The 23,772-nt window shown below is 51.3% G+C and overlaps 1 protein-coding gene across 1 annotated transcript in view; it reads left to right on the forward strand.

Moving 5' to 3' along the window:
• Positions 1-23,517, forward strand: part of kcnh7b (potassium channel, voltage gated eag related subfamily H, member 7b) — a gene marked incomplete at both ends in the record, with an annotated part of 25,386 nt that extends 1,869 nt beyond the window's left edge. The window contains 14 exon segments of the mRNA XM_084478242.1: positions 1,480-1,580; positions 1,582-1,636; positions 4,377-4,820; positions 6,515-6,726; positions 8,330-8,755; positions 10,293-10,692; positions 10,953-11,152; positions 12,483-12,735; positions 17,294-17,499; positions 17,799-17,880; positions 18,026-18,268; positions 19,767-19,920; positions 22,604-22,781; positions 23,302-23,517. Coding sequence (XP_084334368.1) covers positions 1,480-1,580; positions 1,582-1,636; positions 4,377-4,820; positions 6,515-6,726; positions 8,330-8,755; positions 10,293-10,692; positions 10,953-11,152; positions 12,483-12,735; positions 17,294-17,499; positions 17,799-17,880; positions 18,026-18,268; positions 19,767-19,920; positions 22,604-22,781; positions 23,302-23,517 — 3,170 coding nt within the window.
• Positions 23,518-23,772: the final 255 nt, after the last annotated feature.

Raw genomic sequence — 23,772 nt, forward strand, 5'->3', positions numbered from 1 at the left:
CGGCACCAGGCTGCTCCTATATTTAGCTGGCAGCTGACGAAGCTTCTGGCGGAGTGTCTGTCATATGGAGAACGTCACTGGTCCCACTGGGAGACAGAGGAACGTCACTGGTCCCACTGGGAGACAGAGGAATGCCAATGGTCCCACTGGGAGACAGAGGAACGCCACTGGTCCCACTGGGAGACAGAGGAACGCCACTGGTCCCACTGGGAGACAGAGGAACGCCACTGGTCCCACTGGGAGACAAAGGAACACCACTGGTCCCACTGGGAGACAGAGGAATGCCACTGGTCCCACTGGGAGACAGAGGAACGCCACTGGTCCCACTGGGAGACAGAGGAATGCCACTGGTCCCACTGGGAGACAGAGGTGGAGGAGCGTCCTGCGGGGAGGAGACACCTCTGGCTCTGACAGCTCCAGTATCAGTCTGGAGCCTGAGAAGGGGTTATTTTCCCTACAGATTGTAGCACCGCAGGGCATTTTGAACATCCCTCGGCTTGGACACAGATATGTGAATTGTCCGTCTAGTTTAGCAGTAATTGTACGATTTTTAGATGAAGTTTTCCCTCCGTCTCCGATTCAGTGGCCCCAGGCTAGGAGGCACCGCTAACCTAGTTAGGCTGCTCTCCTCTCCTCTCCCTCTCCTTTCCTCTCTCCTCTATCCTCTCCACACATGAGTTAGGCTGCTCTCCTCTTCTCTTCTCCTCTCCTCTCCTCTCTCCTCTCCCCTCTCCAACCATGAGTTAGGCTGCTCTCCTCTCCTCTCCGCTCTCCTCTCCTCTCGCTCTCCTCTCCTCTCCTCTCCTCTCTCTCTCCTCTCCTCTCCTCTCCTCTCCTCTCCGCTCTCCTCTCCTCTCCTCTCCTTTCCCCTCTCCTCTCTCCTCTCTCTCTCTCCTCTCTCCTCTCTCCTCTCTCCTCTCCTCTCCGCACATGAGTTAGGCTGCTCTCATATCTTAATTTTGCATATACTTAACAATTATTCGCCGAAGGCAAAGTGAATAGTTTCCCCACTATCCACGTAGCCTGAGGTCAATAATTGTTTTAGTATATACTACACGTGAACACTTAAAAAATAAACTAGATAACACTTTTTGTGTTATCTGGGATTAATTTTTTTATTAGCGTGACGACGTGATGAAAACAATATCCGAGTTTGAGGTCACAAATCTCGGATATTGCGCAATATCCCGAAATAGCGAACCAATGAAATTGCTCAATCGTGTAGTATATACAAAATATATATATACATATATATATATGTTAATATATATATATATATGTATATATCTAGAGATAGATTAAAAAAATATCTATCCATATCTACATATCCAAAGTGAAGGCCAAAACTCAAACAATCAAACAATCAAAACACAAACAGAATATTGTTATCACTCAACAGTCCAGACTGAAAACTCTCCACATAAAGGTAAACCCTGAGTTTGGTAGGAAGGGCTGACGTGGTTCCTGCTCCCTGCCCAGGCTCGGACTTCCAGTGCAGCATCCACGTGATGCCTGTGAAGAACGAGGAGGGGCTGGTGATGATGTTCATCCTCAACTTCGACCTCGTCCTGGACGAGGGCGAGCGACGACTCCACCGAGAAGCCCACCCACACCTCCCCCACCCGGTCCGACCAGCGTGAGTACTGAGACCACACCCCCACCCACACCTCCCCCACCCGGTCCGACCCAGAGTGAGTACTGAGACCACACCCCACCCGGTCCGACCAGCGTGAGTACTGAGACCACACCCCCACCTGGTGTACTGAGACCACACCCCCACCTGGTGTACTGAGACCACACCCCCACCTGGTGTACTGAGACCACACCCCCACCTGGTGTACTGAGACCACACCCCCACCTGGTGTACTGAGACCACACCCCCACCTGGTGTACTGAGACCACACCCCCACCTGGTCTACTGAGACCACACCCCCACCTGGTCTACTAAGACCACACCCCCACCTGGTCGACTGAGACCACACCCCCACCTGGTGTACTAAGACCACACCCCACCTGGTGTACTGAGACCACACCCCCACCTGGTCTACTGAGACCACACCCCCACCTGGTTGACTGAGACCACACCCCCACCTGGTCTACTGAGACCACACCCCCACCTGGTCGCTACAAATGCAGCACATTTTACGTTTTCATCTTACAGACGAGGAAAGAGACGTAAAATCACTAATACAGGAAGCATCCTGCGGAGGCTTATTATTATGGTGCATCAGGGTACCTTTTGAAATGTCTCAGTTCTGTCCCCTCATCAGAACTCTGGGTCTGTACCGCTCCTCCCTGCTCCCGCTCTGGGCTCAGGTTGCACCTGAAACGGTATGGTGGTTAGCAGTATGGTGGTTAGCGTATGTTGTGTATTTGCAGTGTGTGCATGTGTACGTAGGTGTGTGCAGTGTGTATGCGGTGTCTTTGTTGTGTCTTTGTGGGTCTGTGCGGTATATGTGTGCACGTAGTTGAATGCTGTGGAGCTGGTTAGAGCTGGTAGAGATGTGGAGCTAGTTAGAGCTGGTTAGGGCTGGTTAGAGCTGGTTAGTGATGTATTGCTGGTTAGAGCTGGTTAGAGCTGGTTAGAGCTGGTTAGGGCTGGTTAGAGCTGGTTAGAGATGTATAGCTGGTTAGAGCTGGTTAGAGATGTGGAGCTGGTAAGGGATGTGGAGCTGGTTAGAGCTGGTTAGGGCTGGTTAGAGCTGGTTAGGGCTGGTTAGAGTTAGTTAGAGATGTATAGCTGGTTAGAACTGGTTAGAGATGTATAGCTGATTAGAGCTGGTTAAAGATGGTTAGAGCTGGTTAGAGATGTATAGCTGGTTAGAGCTGGTTAGAGATGTGGAGATGGTTAGAGCTGGTTAGAGCTGGTTAGAGATGGTTAGAGCTGATTAGAGCTGGTTAGAGATGGTTAGAGCTGGTTAGAGATGGTTAGAGCTGGTTAGAGCTGGTTAGAGATGGTTAGAGCTGGTTAGAGCTGGTTAGAGATGAGGACTCTCTCTCCCTGTATGGATGAGCTGATGAGCTCATCCATACAGGGAGAGAGAGTTTAAAAGATATTAGCAAGGAGAGAACCAGCAGTGTTTCATCATTGTTTTACTTGCCCACCCATTGCTACGGTCAGACAGATTATCCACATCAGCCGAGAGATTTCCTCTCATTAGGACTTTCTGTGTGTACGGTAAAGGACATACAGGGTAGTGCTGGGAGTCAATGGCGCGTACAGGACGAGGGAGACCACAGAAACCACCCACACCGGCTCATTCGCTGCATCTGAAAAATTCATTAAAATCTATGGGCGCCTCAAATTGAACACCTGGGTCTATTCTGGGAAAGTCATTTATTTTGAATAGCTCTTAAGGTTTAATCAATGTGGTGAATGTACCGACACCCCCGGAGGCCTTCTGGTGGGGGGAACTGGAGCTCTGGTTCTGGTTCTGTATTAAACAAACTGGTTCTGTAATAAACAAACTGGTTCTGTAGTAAACAAACTGGTTCTGGATCCTCTTTACCAAACTGGTTCTGGATCCTCTTTTCCAAACTGGTTTTGGATCCTCTTTACCAAACTGGTTCTGGATCCTCTTTTCCAAACTGGTTCTGGATCCTCTTTACCAAACTGGTTCTGGATCCTCTTTACCAAACTGGTTTTGGATCCTCTTTACTGAACTGGTTCTGGATCCTCTTACCAAACTGGTTTTGGATCCTCTTTACCAAACTGGTTCTGGATCCTCTTTACCAAACTGGTTTTGGATCCTCTTTACCAAACTGAAACCTCATTAGACCCCTCATTGAGACCCCTGATATATGGACCCTCATTAGACCTACAATAGACCCCGTAGAGACCTCATAGAGAGGGTGTGTGACCAGGCAGCGAGGCAGGGTGTGACGGAGGCAGGGTGTGACTGAGGCAGTGTGTGACTGAGGCAGGGTGTGACGGAGGCAGTGTATGGAGGCAGTGTGTGGAGGCAGTGTGTGGTGGAGGCAGTGTGTGGAGGCAGTGTGTGGAGGCAGTGTGTGGAGGCAGTGTGTGGAGGCAGTGTGTGGTGGAGGCAGTGTGTGGAGGCAGTGTGTGGAGGCAGTGTGTGGTGGAGGCAGTGTGTGGAGGCAGTGTGTGGAGGAGGCAGTGTGTGGAGGCAGTGTGTGGTGGAGGCAGTGTGTGGAGGCAGTGTGTGGAGGCAGCGAGTGGAGGCAGCGTGTGACGGAGGTCACCCAGAGTGGTTGTATCCTCAGAGCCTCGGAGGCGAGGCCGACAGAGGGTTGGGGTGCGGGGCGTAACGGCCGGGAGTCTCTTAGGCTGTCTGAGCAGTGTCCTGTCCCTCGTCAGGACCAGAGTCTTCCTCAGGATGAGGAGCTTCTTCTTCTGTCTCCGTGGCGTCTAGGACGGAAACGATTCTTCCGCTTCCGCCAGGCGGCTCTGAGCCTGATGGGGACCCCCAAGCAGCCCCTCCCCCAGGAGGACCCAGACGCAGTGCTGGTGGACCCCCCCGGACCCCCGGAGGACCAGGACCCCGGGGTCCCCGGGGCCCCCGGGAGCCCCCCCTCGCCCGCCGAGGGCCGCTGCGGCCCCGCGGAGCCCGAGGCCAGCGACACGCACGCGCTGATCGGCTCCAGCAGGCGCAGCTCCGGGGCCAGCGAGGGCCCCGGGCCCCCGGACCCCCCCTCCCCGCAGCACCCCTGGGAGGAGCCCCCCCCCTGCGGCTCGCTGGCCCACCCCTTCCCCCGGAACGTCCCGGCCCTCATGAGGCGTGCCTCCTCGCTGCACGACATGGAGCGCTTCAGCTGCAACGCCAAGGCCCGGCTCAGGGAGCGCCACGGCAGCGAAGGTATCTCCTCCTCCTCCTCCTGCTACTGACTCCTCCTCCTCCTCACACTACACCCTACTGACTCCTCCTCCTCCTCCTCCTCCTGCTACTGACTCCTCCTCCTCCTCACACTACACCCTACTGACTCCTCCTCCTTCTCCTCCTCATGCTACTGACTCCTCCTCCTCCTCACACTACACCCTACTGACTCCTCCTCCTCCTCCTCACGCTATTGACTCCTCCTCCTCCTCACACTACACCCTACTGACTCCTCCTCCTCCTCCTCCTCACACTACTGACTCCTCCTCCTCCTTCTCCTCCTCACACTACTGACTCCTCCTCCTCCTCCTCCTCCTCACGCTACTGACTCCTCCTCCCCCTTCTCCTCCTCACGCTACTGACTCCTCCTCCTCCTCACGCTACTGACTCCTCCTCCTCCTCACGCTACTGACTCCTCCTCCTCCTCCTCACGCTACTGACTCCTCCTCCTCCTCCTCCTCACGCTACTGACTCCTCCTCCTCCTCCTCCTCCTCCTCACGCTACTGACTCCTCCTCCTCCTTCTCCTCCTCACGCTACTGACTCCTCCTCCTTCTCCTCCTCACGCTACTGACTCCTCCTCCTCCTCCTCCTCTCCTTACGCTACTGACTCCTCCTCCTTCTCCTCCTCACGCTACTGACTCCTCCTCCTTCTCGTCATGCTACTGACTCCTCCTCCTCACTCTGCACCCTGCTGACTCCTTCTCCTCCTCACGCTACACCCTACTGACTCCTCCTCCTCCTCCTGCTCCTCCTCCTCCTCCTCCTCACACTGCACCCTGCTGACCCCTCCTCCTCCTGCTCCTCCTCCTCCTCCTGCTCCCGCTACACCCTAATGACTCCACCTAGCTCCTCTCTCCACTTTGTAATTGCATATAAAAAAACGATCTCAATCTTCCTCTAAATGTATGATCAATGTGTTTCTTTGCCAGATTTTACTTTGGCTTATAAAACGTCCTCATATCTTTATTATTAATGAGCAGGCTCTCTGCTGAAGAGTTGTTCAAACTGCTTCATAAGCTCAGAATATAGTTCAAGATACCGGACATTATACAGGCTAGGTCACAGTAGCACAGCTATAAGCTATGTATCTCAAGACCGCATTCTCTGCCTCCCGCTTCACTTCTCTCCCCTCTACTCTGACAACACAAACTGCTGCCTTTAGACAACGGCCGCCAGACCAGAGGTAAAGCACACCTTCTGTCTGATTCCTGCTCGTCTTTGAAGCTCCTCTTTCAAGCAGGGCAATCAGCACAAATGGATGCCTTAGTAATCCACCCCAGACTAAGTGTTTTTCAGTCGGCCTGCTGCACGCGCCGTGATTATCCAATAGCGTAGTGACTTGTCACGGCATCAGTGCTCAGTCGTACAATGACATCATTGGACATGATGACACTGCATGCCTTCATCATTTGGCTCGTCGTGAAATACTTTCATGGATGCATGAAGCCCCCCCCCGCCCCCAACCCTACAAGGTCTTGGTGCTGTGGTGACTGCTGCTGTCCACCTGCTTATGTTTACCTATAAATGTTTATGTTTACCTATAAATATACAGAACTTACATAAAAAGACCTAGCTATACAGACCTACATGAATTCATGACATGGGTAGTAAGAGCTTGACCTTGGAGTCGACTCCAGGTTCAAGTTCTGCTCTTGTTTGATTTCTCTCCTCCAGGACCCTTTAACCACCTGAAGCCCAGTCTTCTGGGCTCCACCTCAGAATCCAACATCAACAGGTACAGCACCATCAACAAGATCCCGCTGATCGCACTCAGCTTCTCAGACGGAGGAGATAAGAAGACCCATTCTCCACCCGCCTCCGAGAACACCATCATTGCACCCAAGGTGAAGGACAGAACCCACAACGTGACGGAGAAGGTTACCCAGGTGAGGCCATCCCCACCATGTTCTCCTCAGTGCTGCTCCTGGTGCTCTGAGCTCCTCACGGAGGTGGGCCTATCTGGACGGAGGTCCTGAAGCTGCTAATGTGTTTGCTTCATGGAAGTAAAGAGGTTTGATTCAGTAAAACATCCAAAGCAGTGTTCCGTGTAGCCTGTGTACAAGTGTGAAGAACCAGGGTTGTCCTCTGATTGATGAGACGGCACCGAGAGGGAGCTGCATGAACCCACAGAGAGCAGATAGATCAACATTATCCACCCCCGCCTCGTTACCGTCACGCTCTCTGCGGACGGTGTGCTTGTTCGGGGTCGCCGCGTAGCAAACACTCCACTCGCGACTGCTAGCATGACCGTGTCTGTAATTCAACGGGACACAGGAATGTGCTGAATTAAGGGAAGACAAAGTCCCTCTGATCCCTGGTTCCTCCAGCCCGTCAGAGCCCCAGGGAGCCTCCGCAGGCGACAGAGACAGAGCCTCTGCAGGCTGGCGAGTAGAGCCCAGAGACAGAGCCTCCGCAGGCTGGTGAGTAGTGCCCAGAGACAGAGCCTCCGCAGGCTGGTGAGTAGTGCCCAGAGACAGGGCCTCCGCAGGCTGGCGAGTTGAGCCCAGAGACAGGGCCTCCGCAGGCTGAGCCGTGGTTTAAACACACGGCTGACATCACACACATGAAGAGCTTCAATCAAACGCTAACGTAAATATATACACACACATCAAGTGATGACCCATTTTAATCATGCTGATTATTTCAGGCAACCTTCTGCATTTCTTCTCTCTCTCCTCTGACAGCAGCGCCGCTGCCTCCGTCACATTACTCATGGTCACGGGCCATCTTCATATCTGTCATCCTGCAGAGACCCGCAGTCTGATAGAGTGTGACTGGGCTCACCCTGCTGACCTCTGGCCCCTGGTTACATAACCCTGTTCTGTCAGCTCCTTCTGATACCACAGCGGGAATAGAATCTCAATATGAGAACCCTTCAGGCACAGAGGGACATAGAGGGGTTACAAGTTCATCAACTTAAGCTTTTGAAAGATTATAAATAAGTACTAAATATGAAAATAATGTAAATAATAAAACCATACATTATCATCGAACAATTAAACAAATAATTACTTTGCATGCTTATCATTTCTCTTTTGCATAATGACGTTGATGGAGTTTGCGTCTGAAAAGAAAAATAATAATTGTCTGTTAATTGGAGCCTTTGCAAGATGCTAGCTTGTCATCAGCATTCAGCAAATGCTGCATGCAGGTGAGAAAACGGTACTTTGACCTCATCATTCTCAGCCACCTAATGGTATTTATTAATTACATAAAAATATGCTATTTCCACATAATGTTGCTGTAATACTTTAATTACTTGATTCATTTGTAGTGATTTTCTTCAAACTAAAAAGAGGTTCCACAGAACCACTGAAGGAGACGGGTGAGGGTGTGGGTTAGGGTTGGGTTAGGTTAACCCTCCTGCGGGTAAGGGTTGGGGTTGGGTTAGGTTAACCCTCCTGCGGGTAAGGGTTGGGGTTGGGGTTGGGGTAACCCTCCTGCAGGTAAGGGTTGGGGTTGGGGTAACCCTCTGGGCCTTCTCTCCAGGTGCTGTCCCTGGGGGCGGACGTGCTCCCGGAGTACAAGCTGCAGACGCCCCGCATGGACCGCTTCACCATCCTGCACTACAGCCCCTTCAAGGCGGTGTGGGACTGGCTCATCCTGCTGCTGGTCATCTACACCGCCATCCTCACGCCCTACGCCGCCGCCTTCCTGCTCAACGACCGCGAGGAGCAGAAGCGGCGCGAGTGCGGCTACTCGTGCTCGCCGCTCAACGTGGTGGACCTCATGGTGGACATCATGTTCATCATCGACATCCTCATCAACTTCCGCACCACCTACGTCAACCACAACGAGGAGGTGGTGAGCCACCCGGCGCGCATCGCCATCCACTACTTCAAGGGCTGGTTCCTCATCGACATGGTGGCCGCCATCCCCTTCGACCTGCTCATCTTCGGCTCCGGGTCCGATGAGGTACGCTCTCTCTCCTGTCCCCCCCCCCCCCCCCCCAGTCTGGAGTTGAGCACGTCACTACTCTGGACCTTTGTTGGTCTTTCTCCACTCTGGAAAGGATTACTCTAAATGATTGTAGTTCTGAATGGGCCTCCTCTGGGCGGATTAATGGCTTACCAAATGGCCATCACTGATGCCTTCCTGGCAGGCTGGGGAGGGGGGCGTGTCCTCGCGGCTTACGTCCAGATGAGAGGCTCCATTGGTTGGCCACTCCACAGTGGTTCTCTGGTTGTTTGGTCTGATGTTTCCCTCCAGGAATCCCATTCCACTGCAGAGTTCTCTGACCTATCCATTACACCAGGGAAGCTCCTGGTTATTTATATCTATCTATATCCATAGATATATCTCAAAGTGTATTTTATTCTACCAAATGCTACAACATTTTCCTATCGTAAAAGGGTTAGCTCAGGAGGTAGAGCAGGTTGACTTGTAACCGGAAGGTTGCTAGTTTGATCCCCGGCTCCACCTAGCTGAGTGTCGAGGTGTCCCTGAGCGAGATGCCTCACCCCAACTGCTCCTGACGAGCTGGCTGTCGCCTTGCATGATTGACTCCGCCGTCGGTGTGTCAATGTGTGTATTAACCGTTGTAAGTCGCTTTGGATAAAAGTGTCTAAATGCTAAATGCCCTAAATGTAAACGATTATAACGTTCCATCATTTGGCCATTAAGAAGGGTTTGATTCTAATGTTACATCAATTGACCAGCATGAAGGCTTGAAGCCGTTTCGAACCTTCCTGCTGGTGAATGATCTCTTCAGCCTCTCTCTGCTCAGGCCCTGGAGTAACCGAGGCATCAGCAGATGGCTTCAAGGCCCATTTAACTAACAGCTTCATAATAAGGCTTTAGTCTACAGGAGCTAATGGAAACCTTTGGATAGCTTATATCATTCAATCAAAGTCTTGTTACTTTTGGAACAAAGATTCAGAGCTCTACTCAAAGTGTTTTACATTGATTCTGAAGTACATTTGTTAACTTGATTATACTGTTTTAGTTCTCGCAATTTTGAGTGTTACTTTTTTACTTATAATGCTAATGGACTACTCAATGGTGATTAATCATGATGAATATGACAAATGCACAATTTCCTAAAAATGAATATGAACAGAAAGAGATACTATATTTAAAGAGGCGTATGAAATAGGAAGGCTGACAGGTGGAAGAGAGGGATGAAAGAGGAATTCATTCATATTATTTATCTTGGTAACATTCAAACCCTTTCTGTGTCAGTTTGGTTCAACTTTAATCTCCCTCATTAAAACGCTGCGCTGTGTCAGCTTAGTGTCAGGTGAACAGATGATCCTGCGGGTCTGTGGTGAGCGCTGAGAGCTCTCCGTCTCCATGTGGCCGTGGATGAGGAGCCGGGGGGGGGGGGTCTGTGCTGAGCCGTCTGAACCCCCTCCTCTGACTCTGGAGACTTTGTTTGTTAATTCTAGCTTAAGAATTTTGCGGTATCAATACCAGATGACGTGTGAACTAACCAATGCGGCGTTCCGTGTAGACCACCACCCTGATTGGCCTGCTGAAGACGGCCCGACTGCTGCGATTGGTGCGCGTGGCCAGGAAGCTGGACCGCTACTCTGAGTACGGCGCCGCCGTCCTGATGCTGCTCATGTGCATCTTCGCCCTGATTGCCCATTGGCTGGCCTGCATCTGGTACGCCATCGGCAACGTGGAGAAGCCTTACCTGGAGCACAAGATTGGCTGGCTGGACAATCTGGGCGTGTCCATCGGGAAGCGCTACAACTACAGCGACCCCTCGTCCGGACCCTCCATCAAGGACAAGTACGTGACGGCGCTGTACTTCACCTTCAGCAGCCTGACCAGCGTGGGCTTCGGGAACGTGTCGCCCAACACCAACTCAGAGAAGATCTTCTCCATCTGCGTCATGCTCATTGGCTGTGAGTGCGCTCCTTGGTTTAGCTCTGTGTTCTCCTCTCTGATTGGCTGTTAGCTCGGTGTTCTCCTCTCTGATTGGCTGTTAGCTCTGTGTTCTCCGCTCTGATTGGCTGTTAGCTCTGTGTTCACCTCTCTGATTGGCTGTTAGCTCTGTGTTCTCCTCTCTGATTGGCTGTTAGCTCTGTGTTCACCTCTCTGATTGGCTGTTAGCTCTTAGTATTAGTTTCAGAGCACGTGGATGAACCCCGCTCTCTGCCTCCAGCCCTCATGTACGCCAGTATCTTCGGGAACGTGTCAGCCATCATCCAGCGGCTGTACTCCGGGACCGCCCGCTACCACGCCCAGATGCTGCGGGTCAAGGAGTTCATCCGCTTCCACCAGATCCCCAACCCACTGCGCCAGCGGTTGGAGGAGTACTTCCAGCACTCCTGGACCTACACCAACGGCATCGACATGAACATGGTGAGCATGGGCTCACAGCCCTGCAGCGTGGGCTCAGATCCCGGCAGTGTGGGCTCACATGGACTGAGTGGTTAACTTGAAATGCTAATGCTAACGATGACTTTGTTTCCTTCTCCTCGTCTGCTTTCCTCTGGAGAAACATATTTGTTTGGGTAAGAACAGGAGGTACATATTGTATTGTATTCTATTATGTTGGTCTTTTAGGCCTTTAGAACAGTTAGAATTATGTATTATTTATATATATGATCTTATTGATATCATTACTGGAACAGCTTGCTCATTATGTCATTTTTTATTTTATTTTTCAATCATTCAATGTATTGATTTCTGTTGAATAATACATTATGCTTTACCCTTACCCTTACCTTACCAATTACTTTGTTTAGGATGATGATGGGGAAAGGTTACTCGATACACTGTTAAAAGTTACAAGTTATCACTACAAGTTACATACCAATACAATACCCTACTACTACAATCCAAGTAACAAACTACTTCTGTGCTACTAATGTGCTACTTCTACACTACAAGTTACACATAACTATGATGTGTTTCTTTTACACAAACAGTTACATACCACTGTATTGTTGTACAATCTAAACTGGGATTGTACAACAATTGGCCCAATCTGCTGCTAAACCCCAGTTAGCACAGTTTGACCATATTATATCAACATCCTCTATAGTGCAGCTAAACTCCCGGCAGGATCTGGTTGAGCAGCACCAGAATTCATCAAGTCGTCTTATTGCTGTCATGTTGTTGAGGAACACGTGAAGGAGAGGGAACAGTAACTCGCTGAGGGCTGATTGTGCCAAAGTGGACTATTCCTCAGAGCCTTATCGGTGATCCATTACTCCTATTGGCACTTATGTAAATCCAGCCTGTTGCCCTCAGGGGCAGCTTAACGGCTTGAAGCCACTCAAGCGTTTTAAACGATATTCATTCTGTTACGATGGTTCGCCTAATTCCACGAATTTGTGTAATGATGTTTAAGCAAGCTGAGAGTGATATTTAACTCCATCCCACCGGTGTCAAATGACCCCAGATAATGAGAGGAGCCGAACCGCTGTGGATGAATGTCAGTGGTCTTACAGAGATGTTGTGTATGTGCAGCCTGTGTATACAGAAGCTGGCAGTACGCTGGTCTGAACGTCTGCTCTTCTGTATGAGGGAGACCTACCCCTTTAAGGAGTCCCTGGACCCTGGTGGTCTCCGTCAGGTGGAGATCTCTAGCCTCAGTTGAACCTCATCCACGTAAGCAAAGCGTTCTCCTTGATGGGTCTTCTTCTCCCCTTGGGGGTGGTTCTGGGGGTCCGTCTCTCCCCCGTAGGTCTTGAAAGGTTTCCCAGAGTGTCTCCAGGCGGACATCTGCCTCCACCTCAACAGGATCCTGCTGCAGGACTGCAAGGCCTTCCAGGGGGCCACCAAGGGCTGCCTGAGGGCCCTGGCCATGCGCTTCCAGACCACCCACGCCCCCCCCGGGGACACCCTGGTGCACAGCGGGGACGTGCTCACCGCCCTCTACTTCCTGTCCCGGGGCTCCATCGAGATCCTCAAGGACGACATCGTGGTCGCCATCCTCGGTAAATACAGGAGCTGCACCTCAGTGAGCCTTAAAGAGCCTTAAAGAGCCTTAAAGAGCCTTAAAGAGCCTCACTAAAGAGCCTTAAAGAGCCTCACTAAAGAGCCTTAAAGAGCCTCACTAAAGAGCCTTAAAGAGTCTCACTAAAGAGCCTTAAGGAGCCTTAAAGAGCCTTAAAGAGCCTCGCTAAAGAGCCTTAAAGAGCCTTAAAGAGCCTCACTAAAGAGCCTTAAAGAGCCGTAAAGAGCCTTAAAGAGCCTCAGTATTCCCTTCCTTGGAGGTGTAATGCCTGTCTGCTGCGGTCTTCTGGATCATACGTTCACAGGCTGCCAGTCACTCTCTTTCTGACAGCCTTCACCAGACACTCACTACTGGGCACTTTGATATAGGCGTGTGCGTGTGTGCGTGCGTGCTTGCAGAATGTGTGTTAGCGTAGGACAGAGAATGAGAACTCTTATTTTCCACTGACTCCATCCTTCTCTCTGTGGGTCTGAAGGAGCAAGCAGCTCTCTGAGGGCATGAGGCCCCCTCAGCGTGGGGGGGGGGGAGGCCCACCTATCTCACTGCTTCTCACTTTCAGATGAGCTGTAGGATCAAGAAGCTTCTGGACGTTTGTTTGTGTGTCTGTGAGGGTTTAGTGCCCCTCCTTTCCTTACCATCCCTGGGTTGGGAGGCTTCGTCCAGGCTGAACTCAGCCCTTCCATCTCCGGGGAGACGGACTCCTTGGAACCGACCCAAGCTGCAGCTCCAATGCTCCATTGATGTAAATTATTTAGGCTTATGTTGCTGTTGGAATATATCAGTGGAGGCTTCTCCAGTGCGGAGAGGGAGGAAGATCCTCCTTAACATTGTTGAGAATAAAAAGTGTAGACAGCCCAGACTACTGTAATGAATTAATGCCCTTAAATATGACTACTTTAATGCCTTTGTATATGTAATGTTTGTTTCCCTGGGTAAAGGGATATTAGCACCCCCTATTGCCTATTGAATATTACTTCGGGGAGGACGTTCCTCCCTCAGCCTCCATTGACTCCCATTCATTTCTCGGGAACTACTGGCGGCCAGTGGATAACATGGGGGTCAATGGGAGAGAGGAGGAAAGTCCTCCTCTGTGTGGGTGGGACTAGCTAAGGGATCTGAATCGCGTCAACATCTATTCACGAATAGGCTGGAGCCCTGGCTGCGCTATGAACCAATAAGCAGGAGCCTTGGCTGTGGAGCAGCCCGGAGGGAGGGTTTATCCCCTCAAGTCTCTAGGCTACGAGAACCAACAAACCCGCTCATATGCCTCGTTTCCACCGAGCGGTGCACTACTGTTCATTGCGGTAAAGTGCGGCTCTTTTCGCTTATATTGGAGTTTCTACCGAGCGGTGTGGTTCGGTTCGCTTATATCGGCATTTACAGCGCCAAAAGTCTGCTGAAATAAACGCGCTGAGTATATCTATTTTTCGGTACTCCACCGTTGGGTTACCGAGCCGTCTGAAAGGGTGGCGAAAACATGGAGTTACACTCGCCATTATTCTGAAATCACTTATAAAATATCCTGTTTGGTATGACCAGGGGCCTCATTTATAAAGGTCTCTGCACACGAAAATGTTGCGGAAACAGGGATGAAATGTGTGTACGCATCTTTCACCGCCAACGTTGTGATTGATAGAAAAATTCCTAGCGGAAAAGAGTGTGCAGTTCTACGCATCCTTTCACCCTGGAGTAAAGGTCCCGCAAAGTTTTTCAAACAGTGATCTCCGGAGACGACAACAGGGAGTTGGTGGCGGTAATGCACCATATCGGTTTGCAATCCGCCAAAAGAAGAAGAACACGCTACCTCCCGATACCCAGCGCACATTGCGCACCACATACTATGACTTCGGATTTATTTATTCATTTTATAAAAAGCACCCATTATGAAATATGAATTAAGGCAATATTATGTTCAACACACTACAACCCATTCAAATCACAATACTCGGCCAGACCAACTGTATCACTTAAGTTTTATTAATTTTCTTGATACATATATATGTAGGCCTACATTAAATTAGCCTAGCCTATAGGACATAGTAATTAATTATCATATTGGCACAAGGCCAATAAATAATGCTCCTGTTGGCCTCTGTATTCTAACAGGCTAAAATATGGCAGCTTTGGAATTGCTCGAGAATTTAGCGAGGGGTATGAGACGCGAGCGCGTGTAATGCACGCGTGTGTTCCCGTGTAATGATAGGTCAGCAAAGGCTCCTTATATACTAGGAATATTCATTGATTAATTAGCATTGACCTTATAAGGACTATTATGGGACGAACTTGGGAGGAGCATGGCGCTCATGCACGCACGCCAAATTCAACGCAAGTTGGTATTTATAACGAGAAGAGTGCGTACAGGTGTGCGCCGCACGGTTTTATAAATCGGAATATTTTTGTGCGTACGCAATGTTTTAGGGAGGGTTTAACGCAGAGTTTTATAAATGAGGCCCCAGGTCACTGATATCTTTGCAACACAAACAGCGAGGAGGATTGACTTGATCTATGAATGAAGTCCCTCAATCTTATTTGGCTTAACACCATGACCAACATTCTGAAACACCCATTAACATCCACATTTACCTCAAACAATGTTAGGCAGCCCATTTCAATAGTGAAATTATGTTATTGTTGTTCTTTTAATTGTTTGTTACTCTGACCGTTCTGTTTGATATCGTGGAAAGGATGTTAGTGAATGATTCAGAGCATGATGCATTTTAAATGGCATCACTTTTGGTCTTGTGTCTTCATTTTTCTTAAAACAATTGTAACTGAAAATAAACATAGCCAAATTACAACCAATAGCTTCAGTCATTGAGGGCAAAAATAGGCCCAATGATAGGCCCTGATTTTCTTTGCATCCTTTCCTTCTGCCCTTGTAGTCCAAGACATGCTGCCCACCAGCTTTCAAAGTACAATGCTGCCACTGGTGGATTTGTATCAATTTTATTCACCTAATTATCCCTCCCTGCTATTTTGTAGTTCACCAAAACACCCTGAAACAACTTGAGTCTCACATACTTATGCCACCATACGCCACTAACAGTGCAAGCACGCCAATGGCAACGAAGTGCACAGTCCTTCCTCCCTCACTTTAAAAACCACCAGCCGCCACTGATATATATATATATATATAGATAGATATATTCACAAGTTATCTGTTCTGCATGTCAATCAGTTACTGAGCGACAGACGACACAGGATTCTGCTGTGAACACCGTCCAAACACGCTGTTCTTCATCTCCTCGGTTCTGAACTCTCACTTCACTGTGGGCCCCCTCCTCCTCCTCCTCCCCCTCCTCCCCCTCCTCCTCTGAGGAGGAGAGAGGCCCTGGTCGGCCGACCCCCTCCTCCTCCCCCTCCTCCCCCTCCTCCCCCTCCTCCTCTGAGGAGGAGAGAGGCCCTGGTCGGCCGACCCCCTCCTCCTCCCCCTCCTCTGAGGAGGAGGAGAGAGGCCCTGGTCGGCCCGACCCATCCTCCTCTGAGGAGAGAGGCCCTGGTCGGCCCGACCCGTCCTCCTCTGAGGAGAGAGGCCGGGGTCGGGCCGAGGCACCACTCTGACATTCTGCTGAGCACAACGATGTTGATAAATATTCCTCTATATATATGAGTAATGTGTATGAGTAGTGATGTTATCCCTCACTGCTGAACCACAGCCAGGTGACACAAGCCAGGACTAAACTGGCCGTTTGTCATGATGCGAACTCTGACAGAATGAGGTCTGAGCTGCTGCCTCACAACCCAAAGAACAACATATATCATATCCATGGATAAGGTGGGGCTACAGAGGACGGAGGTGGGGCTACAGAGGGTGGAGGTGTTGTGTTAGGGGTGTGTGTGTTGTGTTAGGGGTGTGTGTGTGTTAGGGGTGTGTGTGTTGTGTTAGGGGTGTGTGTGTGTGTTGTGTTAGGTGTGTGTGTGTGTGTGTGTGTTAGGGGTGTGTGTGTGTGTGTGTTGTGTTAGGGGTATGTGTGTGTGTTGTGTTAGGGGTGTGTGTGTGTGTGTGTTGTGTTAGGGGTATGTGTGTGTGTTGTGTTAGGGGTGTGTGTGTGTGTTGTGTTAGGGGTGTGTGTGTGTTAGGGGTGTGTGTTGTGTTAGGGGTGTGTGTGTGTTGTGTTAGGGGTGTGTGTGTTGTGTTAGGGGTGTGTGTGTGTGTGTGCAGCTGATTGCTGCTGTGTCAAGGACAGAGCGGAGGCTCCTGATTGGTTGTGGCAGACGCTCCGCAGACAGACGCGGCCGTTCTATTTGTGGTCGGACCCCCCGCTCCCCGGCTGGCATTTGGACGAGCCTCTTTCATGAGACCCTTCACTGGCCCAGGCTGCTGAAAGGCTCTCCTCTCAAAGCCCAGTGCGGCCGTCTGTCCTTTGAGGAGGTCCAGCTATGCTTTAAGTTCACCTTTAGGCGTCCAGATTCCCCACAAATGACTGAATCTTCTAAAAACTAAATATAAACACGATTCTACAGATCTGCTCTCTGTTGATGTTTAAATCAGGTTTTCCACCCTGACTCGCAGACACGATGTGTTCCGTCTCCACCAGGGAAAAACGACATCTTCGGCGAGATGATCCACCTGTGCTCCAAGTCGGGGAAGTCCAACGCGGACGTGCGGGCGCTGAGCTACTGCGACCTGCACACCATCCAGAGGGAGGAGCTGCTGGAGGTGCTGGACATGTACCCCGAGTTCAACCACCTCTTCTTCAGCAACCTGGAGCTCACCTTCAATCTCAGGGACGAGAACGCAACGGTGAAACAACACAAACATCATACCATGTCGTCTTCTCAGCTTATATCCTCACAGTGATGGACAGGTCAGAGTGGGGGCGGGCCACGCATCAGAGTCATGACGTGGAGGTTTGACCTCAGAACCCTCAGGCTGGGACTCAAACCTTTCCACATCATCCTCGTCAGCGGTGGTGATTCTAAAAATGCGGAGGCCAATTGTAGATTCATGAGAACTTCTTAAGGGATCTCCGGATCTCAAAGACTGAGGTGGATTAGATCCTGCTCTCTCTGGATATTAAATGTTTCTTCTGACACTCGCAGGCGACCAACAGCCAAGACAACGACTCAGATGGAGTCGCTCCGAGCAAGAGGAGGATCTCATTCACGCCCCGCCTCTCCAAAGGTAAGAACCAACGAGGAGTGGTGAAGGTCAGGTCCCCCGCTCCTCCACCCCCTCTCCTCACTGGGGGGGAGGGTGGGGGGGAGAGGGAGGGGGAGGGTGGGACGCATTCCACTGACTCCTGCTCATTACCGCCCCCCCCCCCCAGGAGACAGTACCCAGGACGTGGATCAGGACTTGTGCCTAAAGAGGTCATCGGAGAAGTGCACACACTCAGGGAGAGAAGAGCGGAGGTCAGTGAGCTCAGCTGGGCTGGTGAACCCAGCCTCCCCGGACCTCCACCCCACCCACCCTAACCAACACATCCAGGGTATCCAGGAGCTCCACCCCAGTCCTCCTAACCAGGACCTCCAGGTCAGGGACAGTATGGAGCAGAGCCAGTCTTCTGAAGGTAACTTAAGTTCAACTTTCTGATCCACTTTTTAGTCTGATTCATAATCAGTGTTAGCCTGGAATTCCAGACCCACATCTAGAAATCTGTAGGGTCTGGCAACGAGTAATGAAAATGGCCCAACTCGAGGGGCGGCATCAAGCATGCATTTGAAAATATCACTGCACGCAAGTGGTGAGGTATCAAGACCAGTGGCGCTAACCAATAGATAAGACTCTTGCCGTATCCGGTCAGTAAAACAGCAACACTTTTGGCCTGTCTATATCAGATACACCGATGTGATTGGTTAATGTTCGGATCCAGGGAAATCGGGGAGTGAGTATATTGCTCGTTCCCAGAGTGACTTGCCGAGCAAATTCAAATTGTGCTCTTATGAGAACTCTGGATTTCCAGGGTACATCAGTGTTTTTTTTTAGATCCATGACATTCATGAGCAGGCAGTGCTTCTTGCTCAGGGTGCCTACAGGCAGACTGAACTCTGGGGTTCAAACCGAGAACCTCTAGAGTCCAAAGCCTCCAGGAAACCCTAACCACCCATATCCTGCCCCCCGGAGACTGTTTAGGAAGCTACTTGAGACTGTTTAGGAAGCTACAGGAGACTATTTAGGAAGCTACAGGAGACTATTTAAGAAACTTTGGCAAGTTTTTCAGGCTTAATTTCATAATGGCAGGGCTGCCAACTTTTGGGTTTTCGCTGGTGTGAGATCCGTATAATCTTGTAATGCATACCTTATAGCAGGGGCCGCTGGTGTAAATGTTCACTGTGGGGGGGGGAGTCGGGATTGTTGACGGATTGTTGGCGGGTTGGACGGACGCGTGTTTTTTTTTTTTTGTGTTGTGAGAAAGTGGATGTGTGGCGTGTGTAAGCAGGCAAAAACGTGTGTCACACGGTGAAACCGTGAGAGTTGCCAGCTCTGCTTCTAGAATAGCTCTTACTCCTGCACTGCAAGGCAAAGACTAATGAAAATCACTTCATAGCTCCACCTTATTTGCATAATTACAGGTACGTATGAGTGAATATCCGTCAATACATGTGAAGAAAATATAAAGCCACGGACGTGCAGTTTACCTCCAACAGTGTTCAAATAAATCCTTCCGTTTTGAACATGTTATTGTCCAGCGGCCTGAAGAACATCCATTGTCCCGCGGTCCAGCTGGTGCCACCAGCTAGCACCTGTCAAACACACAGCGCAGCGCTATAGCCTCTCCACAATAGCAGAGAGCTGCTAACCACCACAAACCACTGAACGGGGCAGCGAGGGGCGGCGGCGGCTGCCAAGTGGAGATAAGACAATGGTTAGCCTCGCTAGCTAGCATGGAGAAATGAGCGTGTGGACAGTTCTGGCAGCGCCAGCAGCCTGATGAATCGCTAACGACAGAAGGAACACACCGCTTCCCTTGCGCTGAGATTAACGGCGCTCTATTTCAGTGGTTGATCACCTGGCTCTGACCCTCATGGCAGGTTGTAAAGCATGTGTGCCTTTGCTTCGTCCGCCAGATTCCCCCGCTGATGAATGGGCTGGTGGGCAGCCAGCGGTGCTCCTCCATGAGTCAGCAGCTCCAGACCAGCGGCTGGAGGACACGGCGGCGAGCGAGGTCACGTACGCAGAGGTGGAGCAGCGCCTGGACCAGCTCCAGGACCACCTCAGCAGGTAGGCCTACGCTCCATAGCAGACCTCAGCAGGTAGGCCTACGTTCCACAGCCCTACCGTAACACTGAACAGGTAGGCCTACGCTCCACAGCCCTACCGTAACACTGAACAGGTAGGCCTACGCTCCACAACAGATCTGAACTGGTAGGCCTACGTTCCACAGCCCTACCGTAACACTGAACTGGTAGGCCTACGTTCCTTAGCCCTACCATAACACTGAACTGGTAGGCCTACGTTCCTTAGCCCTACCATAACACTGAACAGGTAGGCCTACGCTCCACAGCAGACCTGAACTGGTAGGCCTACGTTCCTTAGCCCTACCATAACACTGAACTGGTAGGTTTACGTTCCTTAGCCCTACCATAACACTGAACTGGTAGGCCTACGCTCCAAAGTATAGCAGTGCCAGCTGAGCCACTGTCCTAATACTGCCATCATCACTTAGCCAGATGTGTTCACAACCTACAGCAGGCTTTACCCCTGCCTCTAATCTCTGCCCTTAAAAGGCTGAAACGCTGTTCTACATGTTCTGTAGAGACACACAACATGTTATATGCATCGCATGGTTAAAACCTAATTATTGTTTTTAAATACGATATTTGTAAATTATGAGTAATGATAATTACATTTATATCCGAGCATTTAATACACAATAATTGTATGTTCACAGTCACGACAGTGATCTTGACATAGTAGTCATTTTGGCATTACCCTTTATTGCGAGAAGATAATTAACGTTCAGGAGGAAGTGATCGAGTTCAGGAGGAAGTGATCGAGCAGCAGACCTGTGGACATGTCCGCCATGAGGAGGTGAGGAGGTAGGGATCCACCATGAGGAGGTAGGGATCCACCATGAGGAGGTAGGGATCCACCATGAGGAGGTAGGGGTCCACCATGAGGAGGTAGGGGTCCACCATGAGGAGGTAGGGATATAGTGGTATACTGGTGGAACCAGGGTGGGAGTAGTGGTGGAACCAGGGTGGGAGTAGTGGTGGAACCAGGGTGGGAGTAGTGGTGGAACCACAGCCAGAGGCGGCCGCGTGCCGCTCTGACGGACAGATGAGCAGCAGGGGGTATTTTTAGAAGGAATTATCGGAGAGGAGAAACGACACCGGAGGGCTGCAGCATCTCACACACACACACACAGACACACACACACACACACCTCTCTGAAGACGATCCCTCTTGGTGTACACACACACATCAGGCAGGAATACACACTCTTACGCACAGACACACTGCACACACATGCACCACAGCGCGCTACCTTCCAGGCTCTGCTGTCAGCCGTTCAGTATTTCTGTATTTCTGTATTTTTGTCATTCATCAAACTGGATTCCTGGACCTGCATCCAAATGATTGTCTACTACAGCATTTGCTCGTCCATTAAACACATTAATAACTAGTTCCATGTCTGTGTTTATTAAATAACAGTTAAGGGCAAGTATCATCATTCAAAACACGTTTCTTAAAATACCCTTAATATGGCGCTTGGATGGTAATACTGCACCCATCATTAGACTGAGGAGCAAGTAGTGGACCCGTAGTGGCAGACTACTATGCTGCCGTTTCCACATCATACCAGAACCTCAACCTCCAAAGCACCTGCCCCATCTAGTGTTCAGAAAGAGAAGTGCGGGCTTATGTGTCCACTATTTATAACTCTTCAATGTTCATGTCACATATCACGGGACAACTTAACTGTCCCGTGATATGTGGTCTAGTGCAGCTGGAAAATGAAGGGCGTTGACACTGCCACGGTATGATCCCACTCCATGTATACACTACACACACTCGGACACTTTGATAACAGCAGAGCCAAGTGTATGGACTACCTGTAGAACATGGACATCTACATCCAACTGCTACGTCACTCAATCCCGTCCACTTGCCACACCCACTGCCGTCACTCTGGAGAAGCGTGGTTTAAATCCCTGGGCGTGGGAAAGTTTCAATCTCTTTCAATCCCTAACCCTAACCACTACTACCCTAACCCAACCCACTACTACCCTAACCACTACTACCCTAACCCAACCCACTACTACCCTAACCACTACTAGCCTAACCCTAACCACTACTACCCTAACCCTAACCACTACTACCCTAACCCTACCCACTACTACCCTAACCCTAACCACTACTACCCTAACCCAACCCACTACTACCCTAACCACTACTACCCTAACCCAACCCACTACTACCCTAACCACTACTAGCCTAACCCTAACCACTACTACCCTAACCCTAACCACTACTACCCTAACCCTACCCACTACTACCCTAACCCTAACCACTACTACCCCAACCCTAACCACTACTACCCTAACCACTACTACCCTAACCCTAACCACTACTACCCCAACCCTAACCACTACTACCCTAACCACTACTACCCTAACCCTAACCACTACTACCCTAACCCTAACCACTACTACCCCAACCCTAACCACTACTACCCTAACCCTAACCACTACTACCCTAACCCTAACCACTACTACCCCAACCCTAACCACTACTACCCTAACCCTAACCACTACTACCCTAACCCTAACCACTACTACCCTAACCCTAACCACTACTACCCCAACCCTAATCACTACTACCCCAACCCTAACCACTACTACCCTAACCCTAACCCCAGATGGTGTCTCCAGATCATTCTATTGGTCCTGTGTCCCTGCAGACTGGAGACCCAGATGGTGTCAGACATCCAGAACATCCTCCAGCTGCTGCAGAGGCAGATCGCGGCGGGGCCCCCCGCCTACAGCACCGTGGCGTCCAGTCCAGACTACCAGAGACCCCCCCTGAAGCCCCTCTCCGCCCCCCTGAACACCAGCCCCCTCCTGGGCCAGCACCCCCACGTAAGGCCTTAACACCCCTGGAGTCTGAGGCCAGTACTAACACCCAGTCTGAGGCCAGTACTAACACCCAGTCTGGTACTAACACCCAGTCTGAGGCCAGTACTAACACCCAGTCTGAGGCCAGCACTAACACCCAGTCTGGTACTAACACCCAGTCTGAGGCCAGTACTAACGCCCAGTCTGAGGCCAGTACTAACACCCAGTCTGGTACTAACACCCAGTCTGGGGCCAGTACTAACACCCAGTCTGGGGCCAGCACTAACACCCAGTCTGGTACTAACACCCAGTCTGAGGCCAGCACTAACACCCAGTCTGAGGCCAGCACTAACACCCAGTCTGGGGCCAGCACTAACACCCAGTCTGGGGCCTGTTTCCCTTAACACAAGTAACATGGTAGAGGGGGTAGTTAGTATCATGGTGGGGGGGGGGGGGTAGTGAGTAACACGGTGGGGGGGGTAGTGAGTAACACGGTGGGGGGGTAGTGAGTAACACGGTCTGCTTGTGCGTGTCGTCCCTCTAGGGCCCGCCGGCGGAGTGGACCCGTCCAGGGGCCCACGTGTCCGCCGCCCCCCAGCACCGCCTGGTGGCCCTGCTGACACACAGGGGCCCCGGGGCCGCCGCGCCCCCGCAGCACCGCTCCAGCCTGATGCTGCTGCCGTTGGACACGTCCGCCTGCTGCCCCCCCCGCCGCTGCCCGGCCCCCCACAGACCGGCCTCCCACCCCCAAGGGCCCTGAACACGCCGCCCAGGGCCCTGACCCTGGCCCCCCCCCCTCAGGGCCCCGCACCCCCCCCTCAGGACCCTGACCCCCCCCTCTGGACCCCCCCCCCCCCCTCAGGACCCTGACCCCCCCCTCTGGACCCCCCCCCCCACCCTCAGGACCCCCCCCCCCCTCAGGACCCCCGCCCCCCTGCCCCTCAGGACCCCGCCCCCCCCCCAGGACCCCCCCCCCCCTCAGGACCCTGACCCCCCCCTCAGGACCCCCGCCCCC

Source organism: Micromesistius poutassou (genome assembly GCF_964030765.1).
Source record: "Micromesistius poutassou genome assembly, chromosome: 14".
NCBI lineage: Eukaryota > Metazoa > Chordata > Actinopteri > Gadiformes > Gadidae > Micromesistius > Micromesistius poutassou.